Raw genomic sequence first — 26,253 nt, 5'->3', positions numbered from 1 at the left:
CTGGAACTATGAGTAAAATGTACTGATACCTAACATATTACGTTAATACAGAGAAGGTCTCTGGTTATGATATAAAGGAAACCAAAACAAAATACCTTTAGTTTATATATTATTCTGATTGTCATGGTTGACCTGAAGCGGAAACGTATATACTACTTACGGCTTTATATGTCTCTGTCTGAAGACAGGTAATACAATATTCAATATTAATTCTGATAATTCATATATTTAACAACCGGATCACGCTTAGCCTTTTATATAAGAAGTTTCATAGGTTCTAAATTTTAGTAATCACAGGTTCGTTAGACGAGAGCAACTGTTTAGACTATACACCAAAGTCGTATATATTGTAATATAACGTCTCTGGTTAAGAATAATGCTCTATTTTTTTTCTCTCTTTACTTTATACAGTTTTGATAACTGACATACGGATGCACATTATCTTTCTGAAATGGTTAAGTTCGCTTTAAATGAATAAAGAAACAAGATATTTCGAAAATTTCGTTCACTTTAAACACATAAGTGTACGTAACTTAAATGGTATTTTTTCTAATGAAAGCCTTTGTGGAGATCATTGTCATTATCACTCGAAGTTTCAACAACCCGGGAGCTTACATTGCTGTTTTAGGAAGTTAACAGGAGTACCTCGGATACCAGATGTGTAACTCATTAGTGTATTCATGCAAAAGATACATTGTTGAAATGTAAATATACATTGTTGAAATTCATACATTCCGATGACGTCACGTTGTTGACTGACAGGACGGCTGGATTGTGTGTTCATTTACATACGTTTACTTTGATGACATAAATGGACGCGTTTTATGTAAAGAAAAAGGCTATAAATATAAGGATTAACTTTCTATTCAATTTAGGTTATCGGGTGATAACTACAATGGAACCCGGGTAAATTATTTTTTCTTTATCACCCGATAACCTAAACTAAATAGAAAGTTCAACCTTAAATATTATAACATGAAACATTAAATCAGAAGGGATATTCTTACGACAGTACAGGAAAGATAAAGTTCCATTTAATTGAAATTATATCAGTAATGATTAAAAAAACACCAAAATATGAATAAAATACATTTATGTTAAATACAATAGAAATTAAAAGCTGAGAGGACAGGTGATCGGGAATCTCCTTACTAAGAGGATTATATAAATCACAAAACTATTAACAACATAAAAAACGATTGAAAGGTATATGAAGCAAAATAGGAACGTAAACTGTCTTAACATATATATATATATACAGTGGTTCGTTTATGAACATTTACCTCGGACCGAACGGAGCCGGGGGATATAGTTTACGTAATATAAGTTGTATACGACATCGGGACGTACTTATCATTCGTCATTAAATATCGTTAATATTGAGAGTTCATATTGTGTCTTTGATTATTATATGAGTGATCAGAGACGTATATACTGGCTTCATGTGTCCCTGGAGTGATGTATCAAAGCACCAGTTCAGCAATACGGTAAAAGTTATGCATTATTCTCAAATGGTCGTTCATTTCGATCCTAACCCTGGCCGTAGTACAAAATAAGCATTATTTCCTTGGTCTTTATTTATTTCATTCGAAGTAAATATAAGTGTACTATCGACCTGTGTTATTATATCGTTTTGATTACGGAATTAGAGCAACCGTCGTTGCATAGCTATACCGACAACACGGCCAGCAAGGCAGGGACTATAGACTGCCTCACCTGTACGGGCTTCGCCGGAGCGCGGCTACATCAAAGGGAATACCGCTGTGCGAGTGAGCGGGACAACGACTTAATTTTCGGGCGCCAACGACTAGTTTTCGGGAACAAAGGCACAATCTTATTGAATTGTTATGTTCCTGAAAATTGGTTGTTGTCCCTGAAAATTGGTTGTTGTTCCTGAAAACTGGTCCATGTCCCGATAACTTGGATATGGTTTTTAAATTTAAATGGTGCTCCGCTAATTTGGAGAGTGTTTCCGTAATTTGGGCCATTCAAATATGATTTAGATTGTACATCATTAAGTTAGCCATGCATAGATTATTTAGCTGGTACGTCATTAAGTTGGGTCATGGATTTATGATTTAGATTGTGTTTTGTAAAATTCGATGCTAATTGAAGTTAACTGGTATAAAAAGGTAGATTAAGTCGTAGAATTGATTTTTTCGTTCTTAAGTGTTTCTCAGTGGTACCAATTCATCAAATAGCAATATAATCATCTTAAAATGTGCTTTCATTGACATCGCCTGATATTGCTTATAACAATATAGAGTCATCAACAAAAATCAAAGTTACCGAAGATGTTTGGTTCCCTTGGGCCTTTTATATGTTAATAGCTATGGTCATTTGAACGTGCCAGGTTTTGATGCTGGCGGAAAACTGGAGTACCCGAGGAAAAACCCGATGCCCTGCGTAAGAACCTTGCCTCGAACCCGCTACCTAGTGGTTGATGGTTAGTGATTATATAGGTCAGGTATCTTAACCACTCGACCACCGCGGCCTTCTCGAAGGGGTGCAGCACTCTGGTAGATCGATGAAACGAAAGGTTTTAACCTATATCACGTTTTCCTTAACGACTCCACGATAACAATTATTCTCTGTATTCGGAGTCTATTCAACAGAGTTTTTGCGTACTAAATTCATAGCTGCGGAATACACTTACATTTAAAGATCTTCTGTGTGGAACTTTATCGAATGCCTCCCTTTAAGGATCCCCGTACCATAGCCCAGTTATGTTATTACTCACCGGAAATTGATTTGTCAATCATGACGATAGCTTTGATAAACTATTTCTAAAATGGAAAACATACCTTGCAGAATTTTCATGAAAAAAAATATATAAAGATGAAATAAACTAACCGTAAACGACTACAGTCTTCTGAGCGAAAATTAATTCAGAGATGTTAGACCGGATTTGTACCATGGACTTCAGATTGTTATACAGTGTACTAGCTCTATCCGACTGAGCAACCTGGTCAATGGAAGAGTATTACCCTAACCCTTACCCTAACCCTAACCCTAACTGCGCTACATTATTTTTCCAAAATGAAATTTAGTGGAAACTACTTTATATACAGTGCAGTTGGACAGGGATCCTTATGCCCATGTATGCTATATCCAGTTCATTCATCAATGATTTTAGGCATCTAAAGCAGTGTATAACGAAGATGTAAGCCAAATCGTCCTACTAAATAACGTGTTTTCTTCAATTAACTTATTGGGGTACTTTCAATAGTGTTACAAGCCATACTTGTTCTAATCAATTATTGGCCATAATTTCCCAATTCTGATCGCTTTAGTTGAATAGAGCGGTCATTAATATTTGCAATTTTTCATGATTGATGGAGAATCATTTCCTTCTTGTAAAGAGGTGTTGACTATCATTGGCCATGGGATTACGTATAATCTTGGCTATTTCCTTTAACAATCTAAGATATACCATGTCAGAATACTATGACTAATTTGAATCCAGTTATGATTATTCCTCTCCCCCAAACCTTCCTCTGCCATCACACTTCCCTGAATTTCCCCGTTTCAGATATCTCGGTTCAGTTATAGGTACACTCTTTGTTTTGTTTTGGTATAAAGTCTACCAAGACAATTCCTTTTTTCGGATTTATAACCGTGGTAACGGGTCCCGATATTTCTGACTAAGGAAATGGATCAGCTATACGTTTTTTTCAACTTTCGCTTCGATTTTTGAGGGCCGCGGTGGCCAAGTGGTTAAGGCGTTTGACATTCCGCTACCACTAGCCCTCTCCAGTGGGTCGCGAGGTTCGAGGTCTACGTGGGGCAGTCGCTAGGTACTGGCCGAAGGTCGGTGCTTTTTTTCCGGGAACTACGTTTTCCCTCCACCACCAATACCTGCCACGTCGTTAAATGACCATAGCTGTTAATAGGACGTCAAAAACGTACAAACCAAAAAATCGTTAATACATGTGTTTAGAATCATAATAGTTACTAGTCTAACTCCCGTTGCATACTAAGCTGAACCAAGCTACACTATATCCAGGAGGTTATTATATTCAGTATCTTTTACCAACTCCTGTTCCTATTGTAAAATATAGAGTATAAGGGTTCCTTCAGATTATCGATCTTGTACTCCTATCTACATGCTGAAATAAAGAGTCACCTCTTAGATTTGTATCAAATTCCTCGCATTCATGACCTCCTGTTGTATTACAAGATTGCCAGGATTTTTTTTCCATTTTCCATGACTAACGGAGATTTTTGCCAGAATGTTTACATAAAATATTGTCTAGTTTTTTAACAACAGGAACGATTTTGATAATTACTAGTTGTCAGCACCTGTTTTATGTCCAACATGGTCACGCTTTCCATTTATATAACATATAGCACCCTTATTCCAAGAATGTTCCAGATCTTATTTGACTAACTTTCCTTTATTCATACTGAACAAGAGGAGTCTTAAAAAGTAAATTCTCTTTTTTTATAGGCGCCTGCTTCTTCAATCGTCACTTCGAAGCGACTCTCTCCGTTTTTATGAATGTAATTTTCCCTTGGCTTATGTGATCCTACTTTGGACAACATTCATTAATCGCTCTGAAGGAAAGTCTTTTTAAAGATTTAAGCTCATTTTCCTATTGAGACGACAGGAGGATGTAGTATTGACACAACAATACGGTTTACCACCCCTATCCCTCATTTCGCGGAACGTCACATCTTTAAACATTATATCGGTAAACAAATTTTTACGGATTTCCCCGGACTTCCTTCTATTTATATATCATTTATGAATAGGAAAATTTCAAGGGTAAAAAAAATCAAAACAAACAAAACCGATTGCGATGCTTTAATTAACAAGATAATAACTAATTTACATAACAGGTGCTTTTATGGTAAAATTATTACTAATAACATTATAACATATTATATAAGCATATCAATGAAATCAAATATCACAGATTATATTCCAGTTAAAGAACGATACTTCCGTTTATGTTCCTAAAATGGATAGTTCAATAATATAACAAAACAAACTTAATATCAAGCAGTCCAGACGTTGTCAATAACTTTGGCAAAGGCCTTTATAAGATCTGCTATATACTGTACAGGTATCAACTGTTAACAACCACAGCGTAGTTCGTCTTTTTAAAGAAAACAAAGATGCACTGATGATCTCCATTACACCACAATTTGAAATTAGTATAAAGTGTCAATTATAGCAATAGTGCATAAATATCTGACCATTATAAGGAATTTCGAAAGCAAATATATATATGAATTTATTCTAAAAGATGAATTTAATTTAATAATTATATATAAATCTCACATTATATACATGTGTGACATGAGTGTCATGTGATGAAAAAGGAATAAAGAAAAATGAAAAAGCCTTTCAGTAGGCAAATGATATAACATGGTAAATATGTAATTTAACATAACAGAATACACTTTTGTATAAAATAATGATAAGATTTCCAAAGACCAAGTCCAAGCTACAGGAACATTCCCTCACATCAACAAATACAATTAAAGCATACCTTTGCGCATGTGGAAATGCTCGCATTGTGATTCTTGAAACTGATTATTGTTTTAAAATGTTCGCGTTGGAAGTATATTTCAAATCTACATATAATCAATAATATATTTAATCTATGAATATATATATGGATATTTCCGCACTTATTTAATAAACGCGAGCAATTCCACACCGTGAAAATTTCCATTTTTTGCAGTAATCATATCCCAATCGGGAACCGTCAGCAATTTCCGTAAACGAGAAAATACTCGTGTACGGAAAGTGCCGACGGTTCCTGGTTGATCAGAGGCAAGAGAGAAGTTTACCATTTTCCTTACATCATATACATTGCTTTGAAACCACAGAACCAACATGTCAAGCAATATAGTAAAATGACATCAAACCATCCGAGCTATTCCATTCTCCGCTTACTTATATAACAATATTTTTAAAAAAAACTTATCATAACCACTTAATAAAATAAATGTCATTAAAAAACGAGAATGTGATAACAAAATCGATGCACAAATAAAAAAAACTATCACAAAAAAGAATCTGAGTTATTTCTGCTGAATTATAAACCATCTGATGATGACTAGAAATATAAACCTCAACACAAATATAAATACTTGCTTCAAATTGAGGATCACAATTATGCACTGATCATTATCACAAATGTATAACAATATTGCGAAAATGTGGAGATTATGATATTCTTTTTCATTCTGGGGATATCATTCTAGTATATATTGGATTGTCATAGTTTATATTTAATCTGTGGGGTTATAGTTCCAATATCAATACGTGGGACAATAATATTTATTAATGAGAGTGATTTGTGAGGGGAACTTTTGTGACATCCACATTTGGTAAAAATACTGGTTTCGGTTCAAATGTGCGGGATTACTACTGATATAACTATATAGAAAAACAATAGTCCCGAAGTAACATTGTGTGGGATTTGTTCTGATATCACTATGTTAATCAAAATTAAGGCATTTATTAACGGAAACTAGAGCGCGACAGATAGACAGAGCCCAATGTAAATATCCTCATTTCTGCTCCAAAACGTATAGGATAAACATAAAATATGGTACATCGACTGGGACAAATTTTCTTTAATCAAAGTTTAGCAAAGTTTGACATCACACCTTAAAATATGCAATACATTCCGAAAACATAAAATAAAATCAACATTCTCATCCGCTGAGAAATGTCAAGAAATTGAATAAAAGCAGGAACAAAAAACATTAATAAAATGATACCTTTTAACAATAAATATATTACAAAAGGCTTCAAGAGAGCCATTGAACATTTTTACCAAAAAACATAAAAAGGAGGAATGTCAATTTTTTCAAACAACTTTTGACACAACAACAATAGTTCAATTACAGCAGAGTAAATAACATGGTATATTTATCAATTAATGATACTAATGGTTATCTTAGAGACTATTTCAGATTTGATTGTGAGACAGGATCAGTAGAAAGTCTATAGGTGTTGGGTATAATTTACATTCATTCAACGGTTCCATACATCGTTGTCTATATTCGTTGGACAATGCCATTTCTGAAACATTGTCTCCAAATCTATCACTCCGTGCCACATTACCAATAGGGTTTTTTTAACTCTAAAATGAATTCTTGATTAGAAGCATGGGATGGGGAATATAAAAAAGATATTCTGAGAGCTACATGAACTAAATGAACAATTAGCATCAGCAGTCATGCAATGTTTAAAATTATAGTATATTCCTCAAATATAGCACTTTCAGTGACATAGAGAAAAATACATATTGTCATATTTCACATTTATTCAAAGGAGGAAACCACAATAAAAATATATACACGAATGTCTTGACTATGGAAAGTTTTTGAAACATATAAACATGATTTCACAGACTAATTACATAAATATAATTTGAGAAACCAGTAGGTATGATAATGTTATAGCATCAACAGATCAACCTACTCAATAGAATATCCACATTATAAACGGAAAGGAGAATAAAATATATACTAGAAAAAAACTTTGTATCATGTTATATACGTATGATGCAAAATTCGCACATTTGTTAAAAGTCAAATTTTCTCTTATCTGAAATTTCATGGTTTTATCTAATTGGGATTACATACAGGTGCGTGGTATATTAGGGTTCGTGATAAAAAGCCTGCATTCTGGGTTTTTTTACAATTCGATAAAAACGATCAAAATTATTCTACCTGAATATGTTTATTACATAAGGATTCAACATTTTAACAAACAAAATCTGTATCTACAGCAGATAAAAAGCAATATACAAACAATCATTAAAATATTCTTAAAACTGTAAATGTCACGATATATGGCGCTTAACGAATACATGTATAGAACAGCATTTGACTTTGGATTTCAATTTCTTATAAATTATCTTATCCCTGTACAACATAATCACCTAATTTGATAATGCAGGGTATTCTTCACGATGGGAAACATAACATAAAAGGGTCGTGAAGTAGTACACAAACAATTATTTTCTCATATTTTTTAATGTTCCATATCAGTCTATATTATATATTTTCGAACAGTTGCATTTGCGAAAATCCATTTCAACAAAAATAGAAATGATTCTGGCAAAAAAAATTCAGAGAGCTTCATAACTTCTTTAACCATATTTCGTTTTCATACTTTCCTCAACTCTTTTTCTGTAGTCTATTCGAGCCTAGTACCTTTAATCATATAAATGTCCCTTAAGTTCTATCTACCCGACCAAAACTGTTTACCTGTTTAAGCCCCGCCTATTCTATTCCCCCCTGTTTATGTCTTTCCATTTAGACCTTATGTTTTATTCTACTCTGCCCTTACTGTCCATCCATCGCTGATCCGCTACTTGTGACCCCTTACTGTTTATGTTTTGCTCTACCCCTCCCTCTGCCCTTCCCCTTTCCTGTCTTTTCCCTATGGCGAACGGGTTCCTGGACAACATCTTCTAACTGGTCTTTTGAGCTCTCAGCTGTTCCATCTTTGGTCTGTTAAAATTGAAAAAATAATTTAAGATATAGATAGACTTAGTTTGTTCTTGATTATAGACAATCTACCCTTAAGATGCATACAAGAGCAATTACTTTGGAATTGATTAGGTCTAGAAACTATGTACTGTAATTGCGTGACGAAACGATTTTGATCCTAGGTTTTAATCATTAAACTTTGATCATTGAATGAGGGTCGCGAAAATACATGCCACATTGTAAGAGGTCCTTGACCTTAATTAGTCGGAGTTCAGGTAAGGGTCTGGAAGAAACTTCATGACACACTGCATGGTAGATATAATATTACAGTGTACATATGATGTTATTTCGCCCTAACATTACTACCCTGGACTTCAAACGAAAACCACAGGCGCAGAACATTACATCCCAGTCCGATGTCAGGGTGACATACTTGGAATCCGTCTGATGTATTCTTATATCAAAATGTATGAAAACATAGAAATGTGACAAGTAACTATATATAACATATTTTTGAATTTCAGTTAAAATATATTTTTGGATGTGATGATGAGAGAAAAATGTACTTCATTAAGCTGCAGAAATCACAAATGTCATATTATCGTTTAGGTTTTAATTTTTAATGTACAACAATTGCTTCCTTTCACCCATATTTTAAATCTGAAAAGAAGTAAACGAAGAAACGATTTTTTAAGTGCTTCCTAATTGCATAGCAGCTTCGCTCAAATTGAAAGTTGCTTTTCAAAAAACTAAATATTGGCAATTTCATAAAAAAATACCAGTCATATTTGTTTTAGAGCGTGGAACCGAATTGGAGCGCCGAGTTTTCATTATGTTAAGATTTTTATACAAGTTCTATTTGAGACTTTGTCGTTATCTGAAATACATTTCGACAAAATCTCATCATAATCTTCTATTTTGTTTTAACTAACCATGATTTAATATGCTAATTAGTTATGTGCAGGTTTTGCTTTACTTCTATCGTTACTTGTGTCTTGTAATACTGTTATACCAAGATTCATTTCAATAAAATGCTATTTGAAAAAGTTATTATAGCAAAAGCAAAGTGTAGACATATGGAAGTCCCATCACAAGTTAAAAGTTGTGGCATACGTAAACAAAACATTCTAGAAGTATCATAAAACACACCTCATACATTACATATGTTTTTACAATATCATTAAAATGGAATCATGATTAATATAAATATGTAAAATGAGCAAACATACCTCATGTATTCTTTTCCACCGCTCCTCAACGTAAATTTTGACATCGTGGAAGTACCCTTCAGCTTCGTCGAAATACTGCATCAACATATTTGTATTCCTCCAATCTCTCTTAGCAAGGATCGTTTCAAATTCTTTCTTGGCTATGTCTGATTGGTTGACTAGCCTGGTCAAATCTAATTTCATGTCTGCATAGTTCTGAAGTCCTTTTTCTGATTTGAGATTGTGTTTCCTGATAAATTCTACAATCTCTTCCTGTCTCGCCGCTATCTTAGTTTTGTAAGCCTGCTTGAGTTGTTTGAAGTCTTCCATATTTCGAATGTGCGAAAGGCTTTGCTCATGTATTAACTTCTGTTTTGCTCTCCGACACTCTTCACTTTCCTCTAAAAGTTGGTTGTCACCTGCTTCATCCAGAGATCCAGTAAGATCTGTTGATGTCTTAAAAACTTCAGACGGGTCCTCCACATTGGTGTCATGACCGCTTATACTGACTAAAGCAGAAGAATGATTGGTTTGGTTCCTGCCGGAACTAGGGGTTGGACCGGCGGAATTGGCTCCAACGCTCTGATCCTGTATCAGGTTTTCAGATAGTTTGTCAAATATGACATCACAGATTGTACAGGCCTGGTCATCTATGCCAAATTGTTCGAACCTCTTCAGATGTCTTTCAGTCTGCTCTTTCTGTAGTTCTTCCTCTACAAGACAATGAAGGATAGAGCATTGCAATCGAAAGCGAATGTGTTTAAAGAACCCGGTAATGATCATGGCTGCACTCTCCTTCCGTTGGTTCTCTTCATATGTCTTCTGTTCATTCTCCCACTTTAATTTCTCCTCCATGGTCATATCCGTGTCCAAGTCGACTAAAGATCTAGCAATTTCATCTGTGTCCTCTTTTGTCGTACTTTCTTCCCCTGGATTTGTCATCATTTTCTTCGTATTTTGATCAAAAAACGTCGATGGAAGTAAATCCAGTTTGTCAAGACGAGTTGCTTTGACTCCATATCGGCCATAGGTTGACCACAGACAAAGACACACATGCTCCTTATCTCGGTCGTGAAGAAGTTCTTTCAGCGCTACTGCGATGTCTGATAGGCCATCTGCCTCCTGCACGGCACGCACAGCCTTTAGCAGGCGTTTGGGACAATCTTCCGGGAGAGCAATACGACACAGCTGCTGCATCAGGTCAGCTTCCTTGGTGGCAAACAAAGCCTTGCCCATGTTACACAGGACAGTCATGCACAAGACCAACAACCTCTCAGCTAGGCCGTAGTCCTCAGCACGGTCATAAGGCGCCTTAAAAAAAAGCCGAACCAGATTCATTCGGATGTCTGACCCACACAGTACCCCAATGATCTTTTCTGTTTGAGTTTGACTGGGAGTTAGATCGTGTCCTCTACGGTTTTTGTGTCGCTGTATGAGCTCGAAGGTCGGCTGTCCGTTGTTCTTAAAGCTAGAGTCGATGAAATAAACAAGGCTGAGGTAGGACGCTGGTAGGAAAAAGGCATTTGTAACTTGATTATTCTTTGCTCCGAAGCAGACTGCAATTGTCGTGAAGTATTCAATCCACATAAGAAAATCGGAAAACTCAGGAAGTATTTCAGACTTGTTACAATGCCCCAGAGTCTCGATGAACTTGGTGAACTTGATGAAAGCCTCCAGCGGGTCACCAGGGAGAGTGAGTTGGTAGTAAGCATCATGGAATCGTCTCGCTACGCATTGGACAGAAATATTTCGCATATCTCTATCATCAACAAGAAATCCGAACGGTTCTAATTTTTCCCTGATTTGGGTTTTGTTTTTCCTGAGGTGCTCATTCCGAATCTTCATCTCCAATTCCATCATCAGATTGCTCGTATCAAGGTCTGTTAAATGAAGATAATTCGCAAGGAAGAAAAGCTTTATGAATACATCAGCGTTGGTTTTCGTTCCCTTGGTTTTCATGTAGTTGAACTTGGCTTGTAAGTAGCGAACCATTTGCACTTTTAGATATTTACGCTCTTTCGACCGCCCTACATTTCGAATGTATTCTTTGCAGATATGATCCCGGAATCTATTGGCTTGCGCTCGTCCCTTTTCTGTCATTCTGAAAGGGAAGTGTTCACTTGGCATCAGGTGGTGAAGCAAAACCTCGCAGGATTTAAAGCGAGCAATGGGGTCATGTGTGGTGTCTGGAAGAAAGTCATTCTCCAGGTCAGTGAGGTTAAACATGTTGTCCTTACTCAGGCGACCACAGCCTTTTTGAACATACCAGTCCATCTTCAAGTGAAGCAGATCAATATTAAGCAAGATTTTCAGGTCCTCCTCTGTCATGATGTCGTGTCTGGCGGAACATTTGCCTCCATCTGCAGCCTTGGTACAGGTCAGACCTAGAACATATTCTTGGCACTGCTCGCTTTGTATCTTGAGCTTTTCAAGAGCTTGTGTTACTTTACCATACCAAGTTTTACCACGATGCAACAGGAAACGACAAATTTCATCCCGTGCTATATTTCTCGCAACTTCACATTCAGTCTGTTTCCTTTCTTCTTTGGTCAGGCAACGTTTCATGATATTCAAGGCACGCGGTCGTTGCTGCGGAAGCATTTTCAGAAATCCATCAGAGGCCGGCCTCAATCCATAGTACTTGTATACCCTCTCACTGCCAGATTTATCGGAGGACACCAGAAGACTTAGAACTCCAAACAGATTGTCCATACCTTTTACTACTTGTAACAGGTTCTGGAAGTTGTGGAGATCAGAGTTACGGACCATCCAGTCCATACACTCTAATTGTCCTGCTTCACACCTGGGGTTACATTTGTTGAATGCTCCCCAAGATTCATTGATATCTGTGATTTCATTTGTTATCTCCCCTTTTAGGACGCAGGCTTCGCCCCGAAGTTCTTGATTTGAAGTTTGAAGTAGGATATCGATGGCTTCTTGAAGTATCTGGAGAACCTCCTCTTTCTTAGCTTTCATTTGTTCATCTGAAAGTTTATTTTCTGGTTTCTTCCTTATTATCACCTGAGCATTCATAAGCAGACATTGCCCTATCAGATCTTTGTTTGTGGACCGTCTTGCAGTTTCTACAGCCTCCTCATTCTTCCCATGGATAAGGTAAAGATCAATGGCCTCTATATGGTTTCCTGCAAATAAAAAATATATTTTGTTTATGTAGAGCAAAAGTAATAAACAACAACACAAGAAAATGTTCAGCAAAGGTTCAAGAGTTTTGAATACTCTTTGCTAATAAGGAAATAAGATTGAAACATGTCCGATATTTTGGTAGGAGAGCCGCGATCAAAGTAAGGCACTTAATTTGTATCAGTTTAGATCCCTCAATTTAGTTACAATTCTACCCATGTTAACACATTTTCGATTATTAGGATCGTCAGCCTCTATTACCGTTGTCACAGAGTGCTATCACTAGAATGTGGTTGAAATCTTCCAATTTCATTTGGTAAAGTAATCCAAAGCAAATAATCCAATTTGTCCCCTTTTACCTAGCCGTTTAGTTTTCAGGAGGGTTTATTTGTAGAACGATTGATCCCAATGGCCCAAGTATACTATCACCACAATTGTTAAAGTCTGCTTTGTTAGTAAGTAAGATATTGAATTTTAAACGGCCCATCAACGTGGAAGAGGTCTGTGGGGAACAAAACAAAATACAGAAAACACGCAAAAGGATATGACAAAAAAAAATATACGTTGTTTGTACCAATCCCTTTGCTTTATGTTAACTTATGGCAATACATTATGTTCAAACTAAAAAGCAAAGCAAAAGCAAAAAAATGCTTATGGTTAATTATGTCTTTTGGAAAAACCAAAAGTTTTAAAGTAGAATTGTTGCTATATTTACCGTTTCGAGAGGAGATTTGATATATTATTATCAAATTTTCTCGTGTTTCCTGAAGTAAATTGTAATAGATATTAACAAATGTTTTACTGTAAAACGTGCGTGAAATGCTATGTATTGAGACTGGCCCTCTTGTTTAATTACATAAGAATAGGTAATGTATGAATGGTGATGGTTTTTCTGTGTAATTTGTTTAAGCGTTTATTCCAATTATAAGTAAAGGGAGAAATGTATATTAATCAAAGTTGACACAAAATAGATGGCATGCGTACAATACACAAAGCCCATAAAGAAGCCAGCTTATGATAATATGATTGTTGAATGAACTCTCCGCCTTCCATGTGATGATGATGATGATGATGATGATGATGATGATGAATTTTGAGAATAAGATGATGATGATGATGATGATGATGATGATGATGATAATATTATAATAATGATTATGTATTTATGGTGCGATTATGATTTGATTATGCTAAGTTTATTATAATGTTGATGACGATGATGATGATGATGATGATGATAATGATGATGATGATGATGATGATAATGAAATAGTGTAATGATTATGATGAAAATTATATAATGATGATGATCATGATGACGATGAGATGAGGATGAGGATGATGTTAAAAAGATGATGAGGACGATAATGATCATGAATTAGTGTAATGTGTGCAAGTGTGAATTAGTGGTTCTTGAGTGTTCATATGCTATGTTACATACATTGTATCTTTGAAAATGCTTGAAAAAAATATTAAATTTTAAAAAGGCAGCTTATGATAATATCGTTGAACTCTCCGCCTTCCATGGAAATGGAAAAGTGCCTCAAGAACAGTTTTGATATAGGGATCATTGTTCACCAGAAAAAAAAATGGTTTGGATAAACATCTAAAACGTTATGAAATACCAACCTTCTTTTTGGAGAAGTGTGGCAGCCTGGTCAAAGTAGCCCTTGTTTTTGAGGAAGGTTATACGGTCACTAAGGTGTTCCAGGCGCTCCAGGTTCACCAACATTCGTACCTCGTTATTGTTTCGGTAATGCAACTCAGCAGCCATGTGACTAAGACGTTCTCGTGTACGCAGTGTATCTGGTGCATGGTCCAATAACACAACAGGTACAGCTTCACCTTTAGACTGCAGATCCTGTGAATTATAGGGATGGATTATTATTACAATGAATCAACGAGAATGCGACCAAGGACAGCTGATCAGCTCCATTGCCTGAAGACAACTTACCTTTAGCAGTTTATTGTTATGCTCCCTTGCCTGGAGACCACTTACCTCTAGGTGTTTATTGTTACACTCCCTTACCTGGAGACCACTTACCTCTAGCAGTTTTTTGCTACCTCCCTTACCTGGTGGTCACTTACCTCTAGCAGTTTATTGTTACCCTCCCTTACCTGGATACCACTTACCTCTAGCAGTTTGTTGTTACCTCCCTTACCTGGAGACCACTTACCTCTAGCAGTTTATTGTTGCACTACCTTGCCTGGAGACCACTTACCTCTAGGTGTTTATTGTTACCTCCCTTCCCGGAGACCACTTACTTCTAGAAGCTTGTTGTTACCCTCTCTTGCCTGGAGACCACTCACTTCTAGAAGCTTGTTGTTACCCTCCCTTGCCTGGGGACCACTTACTTCTATAAGCTTGTTGTTACCCTCCCTTGCCTGGAGACCACTTAACTCCAAGAGTGTGTTGTTACCCTTCCTGGCCGGGAGACTACTTAGCTCTAGGAATTTTATTTTGATACCCTCCCTTGACTGGATACCACTTACTTCTAGGAGATTTTTGTTACCCTCCCTTGCCTGGAGACAACTTACCTGTAGGAGTTTGTTGTTACCTCCCTTGCCTGGAAACCACTTACCTCTAAGGGTTTGTTGTTACCCTTTCTGCCCGGAAGACCAATTAGCTCTAGGAATTTTATTTTGATACCATCCCTTTGCCTAGAGACCACTTACATCTAGAAGTTTGTTGTTACCCTCCCTTACCTGGAGACCACTTACCTCTAGCAGTTTGTTGTATCTCCAGAGCGTGTCTATAGCCATATCATAGTACTCGTTCTCACACAGAGTGTCGATCGCCAGGTTGAAATGTCCAAGTTGTTCATAACAGCGACTGCCTTCAATTGGCCGTTTTATCTTCCTGTAGATTTCCCCAGCTTTCTCAAGCTAAAACCAGCAAACACATTAATTTCAAACAAGAGGCTCATGGACCAATATAGACGATATATGCAGTAAATAAAGCTGGCAATAGAAAACAGACCAATGTAATATACGACTTTTCCAATCTTGTGCACCTCAATTTGTTTAGACCTTGATTTTCGATAATCAAACTGCCATCTCATGATTTCAATTCCAATCAAGTTTGAATCATATCTCACTGAAAGTAAGTAAAAGAAGGCCGCCAGAAGAATTTAATATCATAATCTGGTGAAATACATAATTTTGATAGAGCATCTTAGAACTTTTCCATCCATTAATGCTTTTAGATAGCTAGCACAATGGACGTGGTACTTATTTAGAAGCTTGTTCTTACTTTAGATCATTTAACACTTTTTAGGCCCAGCCCCTTGTGGTGAGCCAGAGTCTGAATTGGCGTACCAACAAACTGCAATCACATCGTAAACGAACCGACTGTACCAAATAAACGCTGTTTCCATATATCTACTATAGGCAATTTTACCCCTTAGCAGAAGGGAGGGGCGGGGGATGGTTGCAAAGTAGGAACATTATATCCATGAAGAATATTTCATTCTAGCCTAGCTTGGTTTGCAGAAGGAAAATTGTTGAAATTTTAGACCATGGCCTCTTCGGTCACAGGGGTGAGTTTTAAAAGATCTTAATTTTCATACCAACACACAACGATCAAGTCATAATTAATTCCATAAGGTTTAAAAACAAGTTATGATGATGATCATTAAATCTTAACATCATATACTTTAGCCATTTCAACAAATAATGATAAAAATGCACCTTGAATAGTTTAGTTATAAATACAGTTTGCCAAAATCCATTACAATGCATTATATAGCTTGTTTTTTTTCTAGGACTCATCGATGACGCTAGGGGACAAAACGTTGGAATTCCAAATAGTATAACAACATAATGAACAGGGAGGCATCAAGCCTAAGGAGCTACAATTTTGTATTGAATACACCAGCAGAGTCTATCAACTTGTATCATAAAAGATGAACGTAACAACAGACTCAGGTGATAGCATCTTTAAGATCTAGTATGTTGTTCAATTCTATTCATGTATCACCTTGAATAAATATTGATGAAATGAAATGAAATGATATTATGCGCTTGCTTGTTGTTGTAAACGTAATAAATATCATTTTTTAAGACAAGCTTTGTACATACAAGTCCAATCTTCTCGAATAGGTGGGCACCCAGCTCCCTTTCCCGAGCGTTTTGTAAACACTTAGCTGCCTGTGAGGGTAGAGAACAGTCTAGGAACCTCTTCGCAGCAAACAGAAACTCATCTCGCATGCGCTGGTGACTGTCCTTTGTGCGGGAGGCCTTTAATGCTTGCTGATGAGCCAGAGCCACTCTTTGTAGCTTATGATCTCTTCCCCGAATGAAGCACTTCGCCGCAACATCGTACAAAGCATGCTTCATGAAGTCTTCACCTCGTTTAATCCAGTCTTCTAAACTGGATTCCTCCGCAAACATGTCACCAATGGTCTCTGTACTCTCTAAGAGTTAAAAGGGTCAGAAATTGCAATTGTTAACGCGATCTAATCCAAATAAGACAGAGTTGCCGAAATATAAAACAAATGTTTTTCGAAATATGTTCCATAACTCGTGAGGTGATCAGGTTTGACTAATTCTGTTTTGTGAATGATCCAATTCAAAAAATATAAATCGGTAAACATCATTAATTTATACAATAATAGTAACTTAAACCAAATCATGTTTCCATATTGCTGTTCAGTGTGCATATAGATTATAGTCATTGAAGTTATCCTCGCAATACCTCCCCCAACAATGATTACATTTCAACAAAATTTGTTTGCACTTACATTTCTGCAAATGTTTGGCTGAGTTCGATCAGCGATTCATTTAGTGTATATTCACGTATGATAAGCTAAAAATGATATTCTATTCTTATTGATAAATTATTTTTCGTGGTTCAACGCTTCCAAATATTAACAAAGACAACGAAACACACACACGTGATTGCACCTATTCAATTGGTAATATATATGGTACGCCTAAAATGAATAACACTGCATCATACACTGATTCCAGGTGCCAAAAATGTGGAAATCAAAAGTGGCTTTAGCTACAATATATCTCTGAAACAGAATGGGACGAGCGTGCAAATCCTCAATTACGGGCAGAACACACAGGAATCGTGATAATTTCTAAAACCGGTTTACCAAAATATCTAAAACAATTCTAAAACACGGAGAAAATTAATTTGATTGAAGGCATGATATAAATCGTAAAGGTTAACTGTACCTTCATCTACATCTAATCTGTGAAGTATCTTAACCAGCTTGCGAGCCTTGAAATATTCAAACATGGGCGCCCGCTTGTCCTGATCTTCGTCAAAGATCCACACATTGACGCGAGCACGAGTCACCGCTGTGTACAGGTGTTTAAGATCAGAGTTCAGCACTTTGTGTAGACTGTCATCGAACGTCAGGGCCCTAGGTCGGTTGGCCTGCTGCAGTATATCTGCCAAGAAATGGAAAAAATAAAAAAAACATAGATATCTATTACAAAATAGTAAATATGTATGTGTCTAGTATCGGCATGGCACCTTAATTGTCCTTACCAGCGTCAATCTGTACAAGACTTTCCTTTTGTGATGGAGAGTTCTCTACTTTTGCTCCTTTAGTTGCCATGGACAGCTCTTCCAAATACTCTGTGACAACCCTCCATTCCTTGTTTGCCTGGATTGAAAGAAGTATTTACTTTATATGAATCATAACACCACGTTTGAATCACATTTTGTTTTGCAATTGTCCAGGTTTGAATTTTCGAAAAAAAGGGCTCAGGACGTTTTTAGTTTAAGTGTAAGAAAACTGGTATATATCAAAACATGAACACAAACTACAACATATTCAAACAAGTAGTAACCTTTTTGATGATAAATCAATATCAAAGCAACAATCTTAACAATCCTAATTCATTAAAAAGCGCTATATGTTATTTGAATTGTTGCAAGGAATTTTGACAAAAGTCTAGCGCTTTAAATTATACATTATTTACCAGTATTTTCATCCCTGGTCTCAATTTAAGCAATGTTCATGACCTGTACTTACCATAACGTACTAAGAATTAATAGGAAAAACAAATGGGATTATCATATGACAGTAAAGACAGCACGTGCAAAATTACTTTACAGGAAATGTTTTCAATGAATTACTATTTCATATGAGGCTGATGCTCAATTTCATTTTGCGAGACTTTTACGAGCTAGGAATAATACAAGATGAAACGTGTTCCGATGCTTCACCATGTCTGTTGGACAAATATGCCCGCCATTACCGAAACACGTTTAAAAAATGATAGAAAAGTTTACCTTTGAGTCCTTAAAAAAGTTGTAGAGCAGAATGTCATCAAACTCAAGTCCTTTGGCCTCATAGATGGTCAGAATAAGTCCTAGCTGCAACTCCTCAGGGATACTATCCCTTGCTGCTTCATCAACAACTAGTATTGCTTGATGTGCTCCACATTCAATGTGTGACGTTTTGCGTCGACTGCCACGCATCAGAACGGCAAGGTCACTAAAGCTACATGACTCTAACAATACTGGTGGCGGTCCGTTGAATAGACCCTTATCCTTCTCTAGACGGTCAAAAGATTCTGGGAAGAAACGGACCATTAGGTCAAGGATACTGGAGGCAAGACACAGAATGCCCGCATGAGACCTATAATTATGAGTTAGCTGGTGCACTCGCTTTGGGACTTCAATATTTGATACCTTGCCGTGGACCTGTAAGGACTTTTTAGCGTAGTAGAAGATGGACTTGAGGTCATTGAAGCGAAAAGCTATCCCACGCATGATGCTCTGAGCTGTGTCACCAGTGAGGAACATCTGGTTTGGATATTGACAGATTCGGACGAGAAGACAGAGCTCTGCTTGTGTGAAGTCCTGGGTTTCATCTACGAATACCTGATGGATTGCCCAAGAGATATCTGTCTCCTGTTGAAGGCGGTTGTATATTGACCGTACCAAATCTGTCTCATCAAACAGGAATTTCTGCTTCTTGAAATGCTCATATTTCTTGAAAAGATCGTATATGTCTGTACGTCTACCAGAAAAGTTTGGAGCTCGCTTCTTCCCAAGTTCGAAGTACTCTTCCTTCTCTAAAATTCCAGAGGGTTTTGACAGGGCTTCAAATGACCCCTTGATAAAGGACATAATTTCTGTCCATACCAGCGAAGGGTGGTATTTGCCACTATTTTTCTTGCAGATCTTTGGCCAGATTTCCTCACAGAAGACATCGTAAGTAACCTCTCTACGAGGATCAACTTTCACTTTAGCAGCTTGTTGTCTGTCATCATCATCCTCAAAATCATCAAACTGTCCATTATCATCGTCCTCGTCATCAGATTCCTCTGCCAAGAGAGGAAGGATGCTGAGCATGCCCTCACCATCGGTCCAGCCCTGAACATCAACCTTCAGTCCACCATCCTCTCCTCGCTCGAAAAAATAGGGATGTCCTAGAGATGCGTCCAGCATCAGCAACAGCTGTTTGGAGGTCATGAAGAGTGGGAAGTGATAATCATCAATGTCCTGTAGACGTGGAGGCAACACCTGGTCCTCGGTCTCCACTTGATTCTTTGTTATGGCACAGGCATGGTTCATCCCACGAAAGTTCTTTTGTACCTATCCAATCATAACAAATGTCTATGAAAGTGGATCGTTCATTCTCTTTACCTAAACTTATGTAGAGGATCTAACATGAGTTACCATTTGATAGCATATTAATAAAACGAAATGAGAATGTTTTAATTTTGCGATGCTCTGCCGAGCTTAATAAAAACATTCTTAACGAGTTTTATAAATCTCATATCAAATGAAAACGATTGTGAGATTCTGATTATCACATGTTGTAAAAAATTGACAAAACATCAATTTCAAACTCATTTTTTTAATATCTTTCTTTTAATAGTAACCGAATAACAGCTAAAAGAATATCATTCCACATAATGCGATTAAACACAGTTCCCAAATATGCACATAACTTTACAGTAGTATCAACTCATTTTATTATTTGAATTGTCAGCTTTTGTTTTACTTTGCAAACTAACATCGAAAATACGTGTTTGTTATTATTAATGCAAGTGAGACAATGTTTTTTTCACAACGACCTAAAACTTGACCTTGCCAGACTGGCAGACAGACGCGTCATAGCAGAAAGCCGCTTCACAGCACGCGCAAGTACAAAATTGAGGTCACACATGTTAACCAGCCGGACTAGTCACTGTCGCAGTCTCAAACGATTCTTCTTCATTTAATGACTCTTGGATGACTGACATTGTCATCTTTTGAAACCACATTGATGTGGAAGTGTCCTCTATACACATTACCACCAAATATTAGGTCCTTTATCAGGTATGGTTTTCACGAGCCCACTGTTGTCTTTATTGACTATATCATCGATTGTGAAAGTAGCAATAAAAAAGCAGTTGTGTTAACAGACAACGTCATGCGTATTAACACACACGAAAAGTGAATAGACTGACCAATCAAAACCCTCCAAGGTGTTATTACACGTGTTTTCATAACAATATTTATTTAATTGGTGTTATAACACTCATAACAGGGTAGTCATGAGATAAACATATATAACTTATGAACAAGAACACTGACATATCAAAAAGGGCTTTGTGTAAATCAGCAGTAGTTGCATTATTTCAAAATAAGGTGAGGTGATTTATCTGGTTATTTGCGACGACATTCCTACTACGGTGCAACTTCAAAACAAGAGGCCCAGAGGGTGTATATCGCTCGTCTGGTATGTTAGCACTTATGGCAAAATATTCTCTTTAAGAGTATTATTGCAATTAGGACATCTGGGATAGGTCCAGTCAAAGAGAACAATCCTGGTAGCATATATACATCTAAATTATCATGCACAGTTATTGTATATATTGTTAAAGGATTGGGAATTTAATGGTTCATTGTTGTGACCCAAAGACTAGTCTTCAACGGTTTGGTCAGACATTAGGGGCCATAATGATAGGATTTGTGTATTCGTGCCTTTCAACTCAGCAATTGTTCACATGACTGTGAGGTGAAAAACTTAATCATTTCAAGGTAAAATCCTCTTTTTGGCCCAATCCTTCAACTCCGGGTTTCAGCCCTTTAACTGATACAATTTTTAATTCCCACCGCATAAGAATATTCCCAACCAAATATGATTTATATCCATTCTCGGTTCCATAGATGAAGTCGCTGAATGCAATCTGACCAAATTACCGCTTTTTGCAGCCCTTTTTATTTGAACAATTTTGAATCCCCACTACCTGAAAATAAAATTATGTTTATTATATATCACAAATGTATCCTTCGGACCAATACGATGTTATCCTTGATACTCATTTATTTACCACTAAAATCCCCTTTTCACAACCAGTATATGTATTTAAGAGCACATCACATATACATCTGCCTAGTCTTTTCTCTGAATGACTGTCGGCTTATTTTCAGTGTCTTATTTAATTTGAAATCACCAGAATTCCTTCATGTCTTTTTGGCTCAATCATATTGTATGTTATACATTTCATAGAAAAGCTCATGCTGTGTTATTTTACGTTTTTAACAATTCATTTTATGCTTATTCAGAGATAGTGACAACAATGGGTTTTTTTCTGGAAGGACAGATAATAGACCGTGGACAAAGGGTGATTTGAACAGCCCACTATCCAAAGATATCAGGCTTCAAAACCTCAATCATAACATTTTCTTTATATTGCCAGGATGCTGATGTGAAATTCATCAAACTGTCTAGTTTTCTATATTGTACTTAGTTCATGAGTAATATCACATTATTTGGTCAGAAATATGTTCATTATGAAATATTAAATACTGTTTAAAATATCTACTAAGTTTCAAAGTGTGCTTATTTCTTCCTTTTACTTCTTTCTCAGTTTAACAGACATATGACATAACAATGGTAAGAGTGTTCTATTACATAACCATAATTTGTTAACTTAATTTTACCTCCAAATATCTATGTGCTCAGGTCGTCTAACACTAGAGTTGCCTCCCTTACCTCGTTACACAACACAGCATTCTTTGTGATAAAAATCTGATGAAGATGGTCGTAGATCTGTTCTTCTTCTTGTTTTTCTATATTTTCCTGTACTACTTTGCCATCTGCCCCGACTGTCGCTCCGAGGAGTTTATCTGACGGGCCATCCTCCTCTTCTTCATCTTCGTCCTCTTCATCTAAATAAATATTAATAAAATAAAACATATGTTAGTAAAAATTTCGTTTTGATATTTACCTTTGTGGTCAAAATATGTTATAGCAGCAATGGGCATGATGAAACATTAAACATGTACGAAAACTCAAATATTCGATATTGTACAAGGAATCTTTATGATAGAATTACAAAAGTATATTGCGTACTAATGTTATGGAGATTATTTAAGGACTCGCAAGTTAAAACTTAGAAAAGGTTGTAACAACATGATGTTTATATAAAATGTATATACCAACCTCCTTCCTCCTCTGGCCTCCTGTATACTAAATATCTGGGAAGAAGTTTAGTTTCAGCCTGAATTGCTTTGGACCAGTAGGATTGGAACTGGGTCCACAGTCGGTATAGGCAGCAGATTGTCTTGCCTGTCCCACTCCGGCCTTGTAGTAGGATTGGGGACTGTGACTTTAGGTTAATGATGGCATGCTCCATGTCAGTCACTCGGAATGGAAAGTCCACCTGAATAAAAATGTTTTATATTTTATTGAAAGAACAGAAATAAGTCTGGCTTTTTCATCCGGGCCAATATACTAACGGCATGATACAATTCTTTACTTATGATAGAAAACCTAAAACATATTTTTCCTCCAGAAATCAGATATATGGTTTTAATTATTCTTTGAATTTCGTTATCTCACTTGGTTGGTCTTTTGTTATTACCGAAGTTTTAAGTTGATTGGCATATACGTATTCTATCAGTACGGAGGATGTTTCGAATAAGTTCATGAAATAAAACTTGCATCCCCAAAAAGGGATTAATTTTTCAATACTGAATTTCCGATTGACCACAATCACCTTCCGTCAGTAAATCCTTATTCAAAATGTCAGTTTCAGTAGTACTAACATTTATCTATATTCTGTATCACAGATATATATTACTAACGTTTGTCGGTATATTCTGTATCACAGATATTCTGTATTACAGATATGAAGTTCTAAAGTTTGCCTATACATTCTGTATCACAGAATTTGTTTTATTTACTCCTTTTTTTCTATATTATGTATCACTGATATGTAGTACTTACTTTTGTCTCTATATTCTGTATCACTGATATGTAGTACTTACTTTTGCCTCTATATTCTGTATCAGTGATATGTAGTACTTACTTTTGTCTCTATATTCTGTATCACTGATATGTAATACTTACTTTTGTTTCTATATTCTGTATCACTGATATGTAGTACTTACTTTTGTCTCTATATTCTGTATCACTGATATGTGATACCTACCTTTGTCTCTACATTCTGTAAAACATGGTAGACTAAATTGGAGGAAACAGAGTAAAACTTGAGGATGTGGTATTCAGTGTCATTACTACTGGCCAGTGGATAGAGCATTTCTAATTTCTGCTGGTACTCCTTCAGCTCCTGGTCCTGCAATCCAACATCAGCTTCCTCGTATCTTATTGGATAGCGTCTCCCTAACGACATGAACAGTAAGTACTGAACATTCTCTTCACTATAGTCAAGCATATTATATAGAAGATTCTTGCTGAGTGTTAATATATCTAGCAACCACTTCAGTGTTAATACTACATTTTGAATCATACCTTGCAGATATGAGAAATGCCAGGTCTATGTTTAACTCTGTTAGACACCGTGCTTCAGTTTGAGGCTAATAAGATGCATTTTGGCTAGGCACATCTTCAACTGGCTGTACATCGATGCAGTTTAGAGAGAAAATAAGAGGAGAGAAGTGATTGCAATCCATCAAGCTCGGTTAATGTTTTAAAGATTTAGACCACACTACTATTATCTTAAACAGTACAAATCTGGATTATCAGAGTATACTGAAACGGAACATATTCGTCTGTTGGAAGAGGTTTTAAGATACATTTTTATGCAATATAAATAATTATTTTGTTTTACCTGCTCCTTCCTGAAACTGAGTCTTTTTCATTCCCTTGAGCTTTTTTTGTATGGTGCACTCTTCACCGCGGTTGTGCGACTTGATGATACTTTTTACACACCTGTCAATGTGATCGTGATCAAACACTATGTTCCAAACTCTGATCACCTCTGAGTAGATCCTCCCTCCTCTCACGGCAAGATCTTCACCTTCGGCAGATTCACTCAACCGTGGCGAAAATGCAATGGCTAGTTCCCATAATATCCTACACTCCTTGGACAGTTTTGCCTCAAACAGTCGTAGGGTTTGGGGCATTTTGCTGGCAGTTACAGGTTTACAAAGGGATTTTCCCCTTTCCCCACTGGCCAGGTGCTGGATTTTACGAACAATGCGCCGTTTCAGTTCAGGAAGGACATCGTTGTCACAGAGAGTTGTCAAGACATCAGCCGTACATTCCACTTCCCATTCCAGATTGTCAAAAGCCTGAACATCTACCTGTATAATTGAATATTGTAACAGTAACAATACACGTTATTCAAACATTGTAGCAAAAATATAATGTTTTCCATATCCACAGTTGTCTTTGACTATATCTAAGACTAAGTATAAATGTTGTGTACCTCGTCGTTGTGTTTTTTCTCATCCTCATCTTCTGCTTCTAGCTCCCTGTTGGTCTTCATCCCAACCTGCTGCTCTTCCAGCTGAGGGGCAGCCGCAGCAACTGCATCAGCTCGATGAGCTGTTCCGTCAAGTTTCACCTTCTACAAACATCAAATGAATACGTTCAATTGTGAAAAGTTTAACATTCCATAAATTTTGATGCTATTAGTGAGAAATTGGAGCAAATATAATGCAACAAATGGTTTTAGCTACATGCTACAGGTAAATACTGGTGGGAAGGGGAAATAAGAATCAGTTATAATTATACAAGTTGACAAGAGAATAAGAAAGAAAAACAAAAATTGAGGATAAGAAAGTCAGAAACTTCATATTATGAGTGGAAAAAAACAACCTTAATCACTTTCTTTTACTGGACGGCAAGACAATCAGAAATATATTATCTGATAGATCGTCAAATACAAATCATCTCATGAGTGGGCAAACATGGTAATTAGTAAAACACTATGTTTAGGTGACCAGAACATATTATGGATGAGCCAAGAATTAGGAAATATTTTTTTCACGGGTTGGCTGAATAAAAAACAACATATATTATGGATGGACAAACCACAAACGAATTATCTGAAGGTTAGGCAAGATGAACAGAAAAACAGTGTTTATTTTATAAGTGCGCAAGGAAAATCAGAAAAAGTCTATGTATGGGCAAAACCCCCAGAAACATAATTTATCAGTTGAAAATTAAACACATCATTAATTGGTGGACAAGTTAACCAGAAACGCATTATTAAATGAATTGGCAACAGA

At 36.5% G+C, this 26,253-nt stretch overlaps 1 protein-coding gene across 1 annotated transcript in view; it reads right to left on the bottom strand.

Moving 5' to 3' along the window:
• Nucleotides 1-2,192: 2,192 nt before the first annotated feature.
• LOC110450984 (TPR and ankyrin repeat-containing protein 1-like) overlaps nucleotides 2,193-26,253 on the bottom strand; it is a 34,958-nt gene continuing 10,897 nt past the window's right edge. Inside the window, exons 12-24 of the mRNA XM_021498802.1 lie at nucleotides 25,449-25,589; nucleotides 24,849-25,323; nucleotides 24,210-24,400; nucleotides 23,219-23,438; nucleotides 22,769-22,944; nucleotides 19,066-20,376; nucleotides 18,316-18,433; nucleotides 17,997-18,215; nucleotides 16,893-17,227; nucleotides 15,534-15,698; nucleotides 14,442-14,673; nucleotides 9,693-12,814; nucleotides 2,193-8,484 (exon numbers count right to left, since the gene is read on the bottom strand). Coding sequence (XP_021354477.1) covers nucleotides 8,356-8,484; nucleotides 9,693-12,814; nucleotides 14,442-14,673; nucleotides 15,534-15,698; nucleotides 16,893-17,227; nucleotides 17,997-18,215; nucleotides 18,316-18,433; nucleotides 19,066-20,376; nucleotides 22,769-22,944; nucleotides 23,219-23,438; nucleotides 24,210-24,400; nucleotides 24,849-25,323; nucleotides 25,449-25,589 — 6,834 coding nt within the window. The 3' untranslated portion in view covers nucleotides 2,193-8,355. The remainder of the gene's footprint in view (nucleotides 8,485-9,692; nucleotides 12,815-14,441; nucleotides 14,674-15,533; nucleotides 15,699-16,892; nucleotides 17,228-17,996; nucleotides 18,216-18,315; nucleotides 18,434-19,065; nucleotides 20,377-22,768; nucleotides 22,945-23,218; nucleotides 23,439-24,209; nucleotides 24,401-24,848; nucleotides 25,324-25,448; nucleotides 25,590-26,253) is intronic.

This window comes from Mizuhopecten yessoensis, unplaced genomic scaffold (genome assembly GCF_002113885.1).
Source record: "Mizuhopecten yessoensis strain PY_sf001 unplaced genomic scaffold, ASM211388v2 scaffold5625, whole genome shotgun sequence".
Lineage (NCBI taxonomy): Eukaryota > Metazoa > Mollusca > Bivalvia > Pectinida > Pectinidae > Mizuhopecten > Mizuhopecten yessoensis.
Note: the sequence above shows the minus strand (reverse complement) of the source record. Positions and strands in the feature narration are given on the sequence as shown.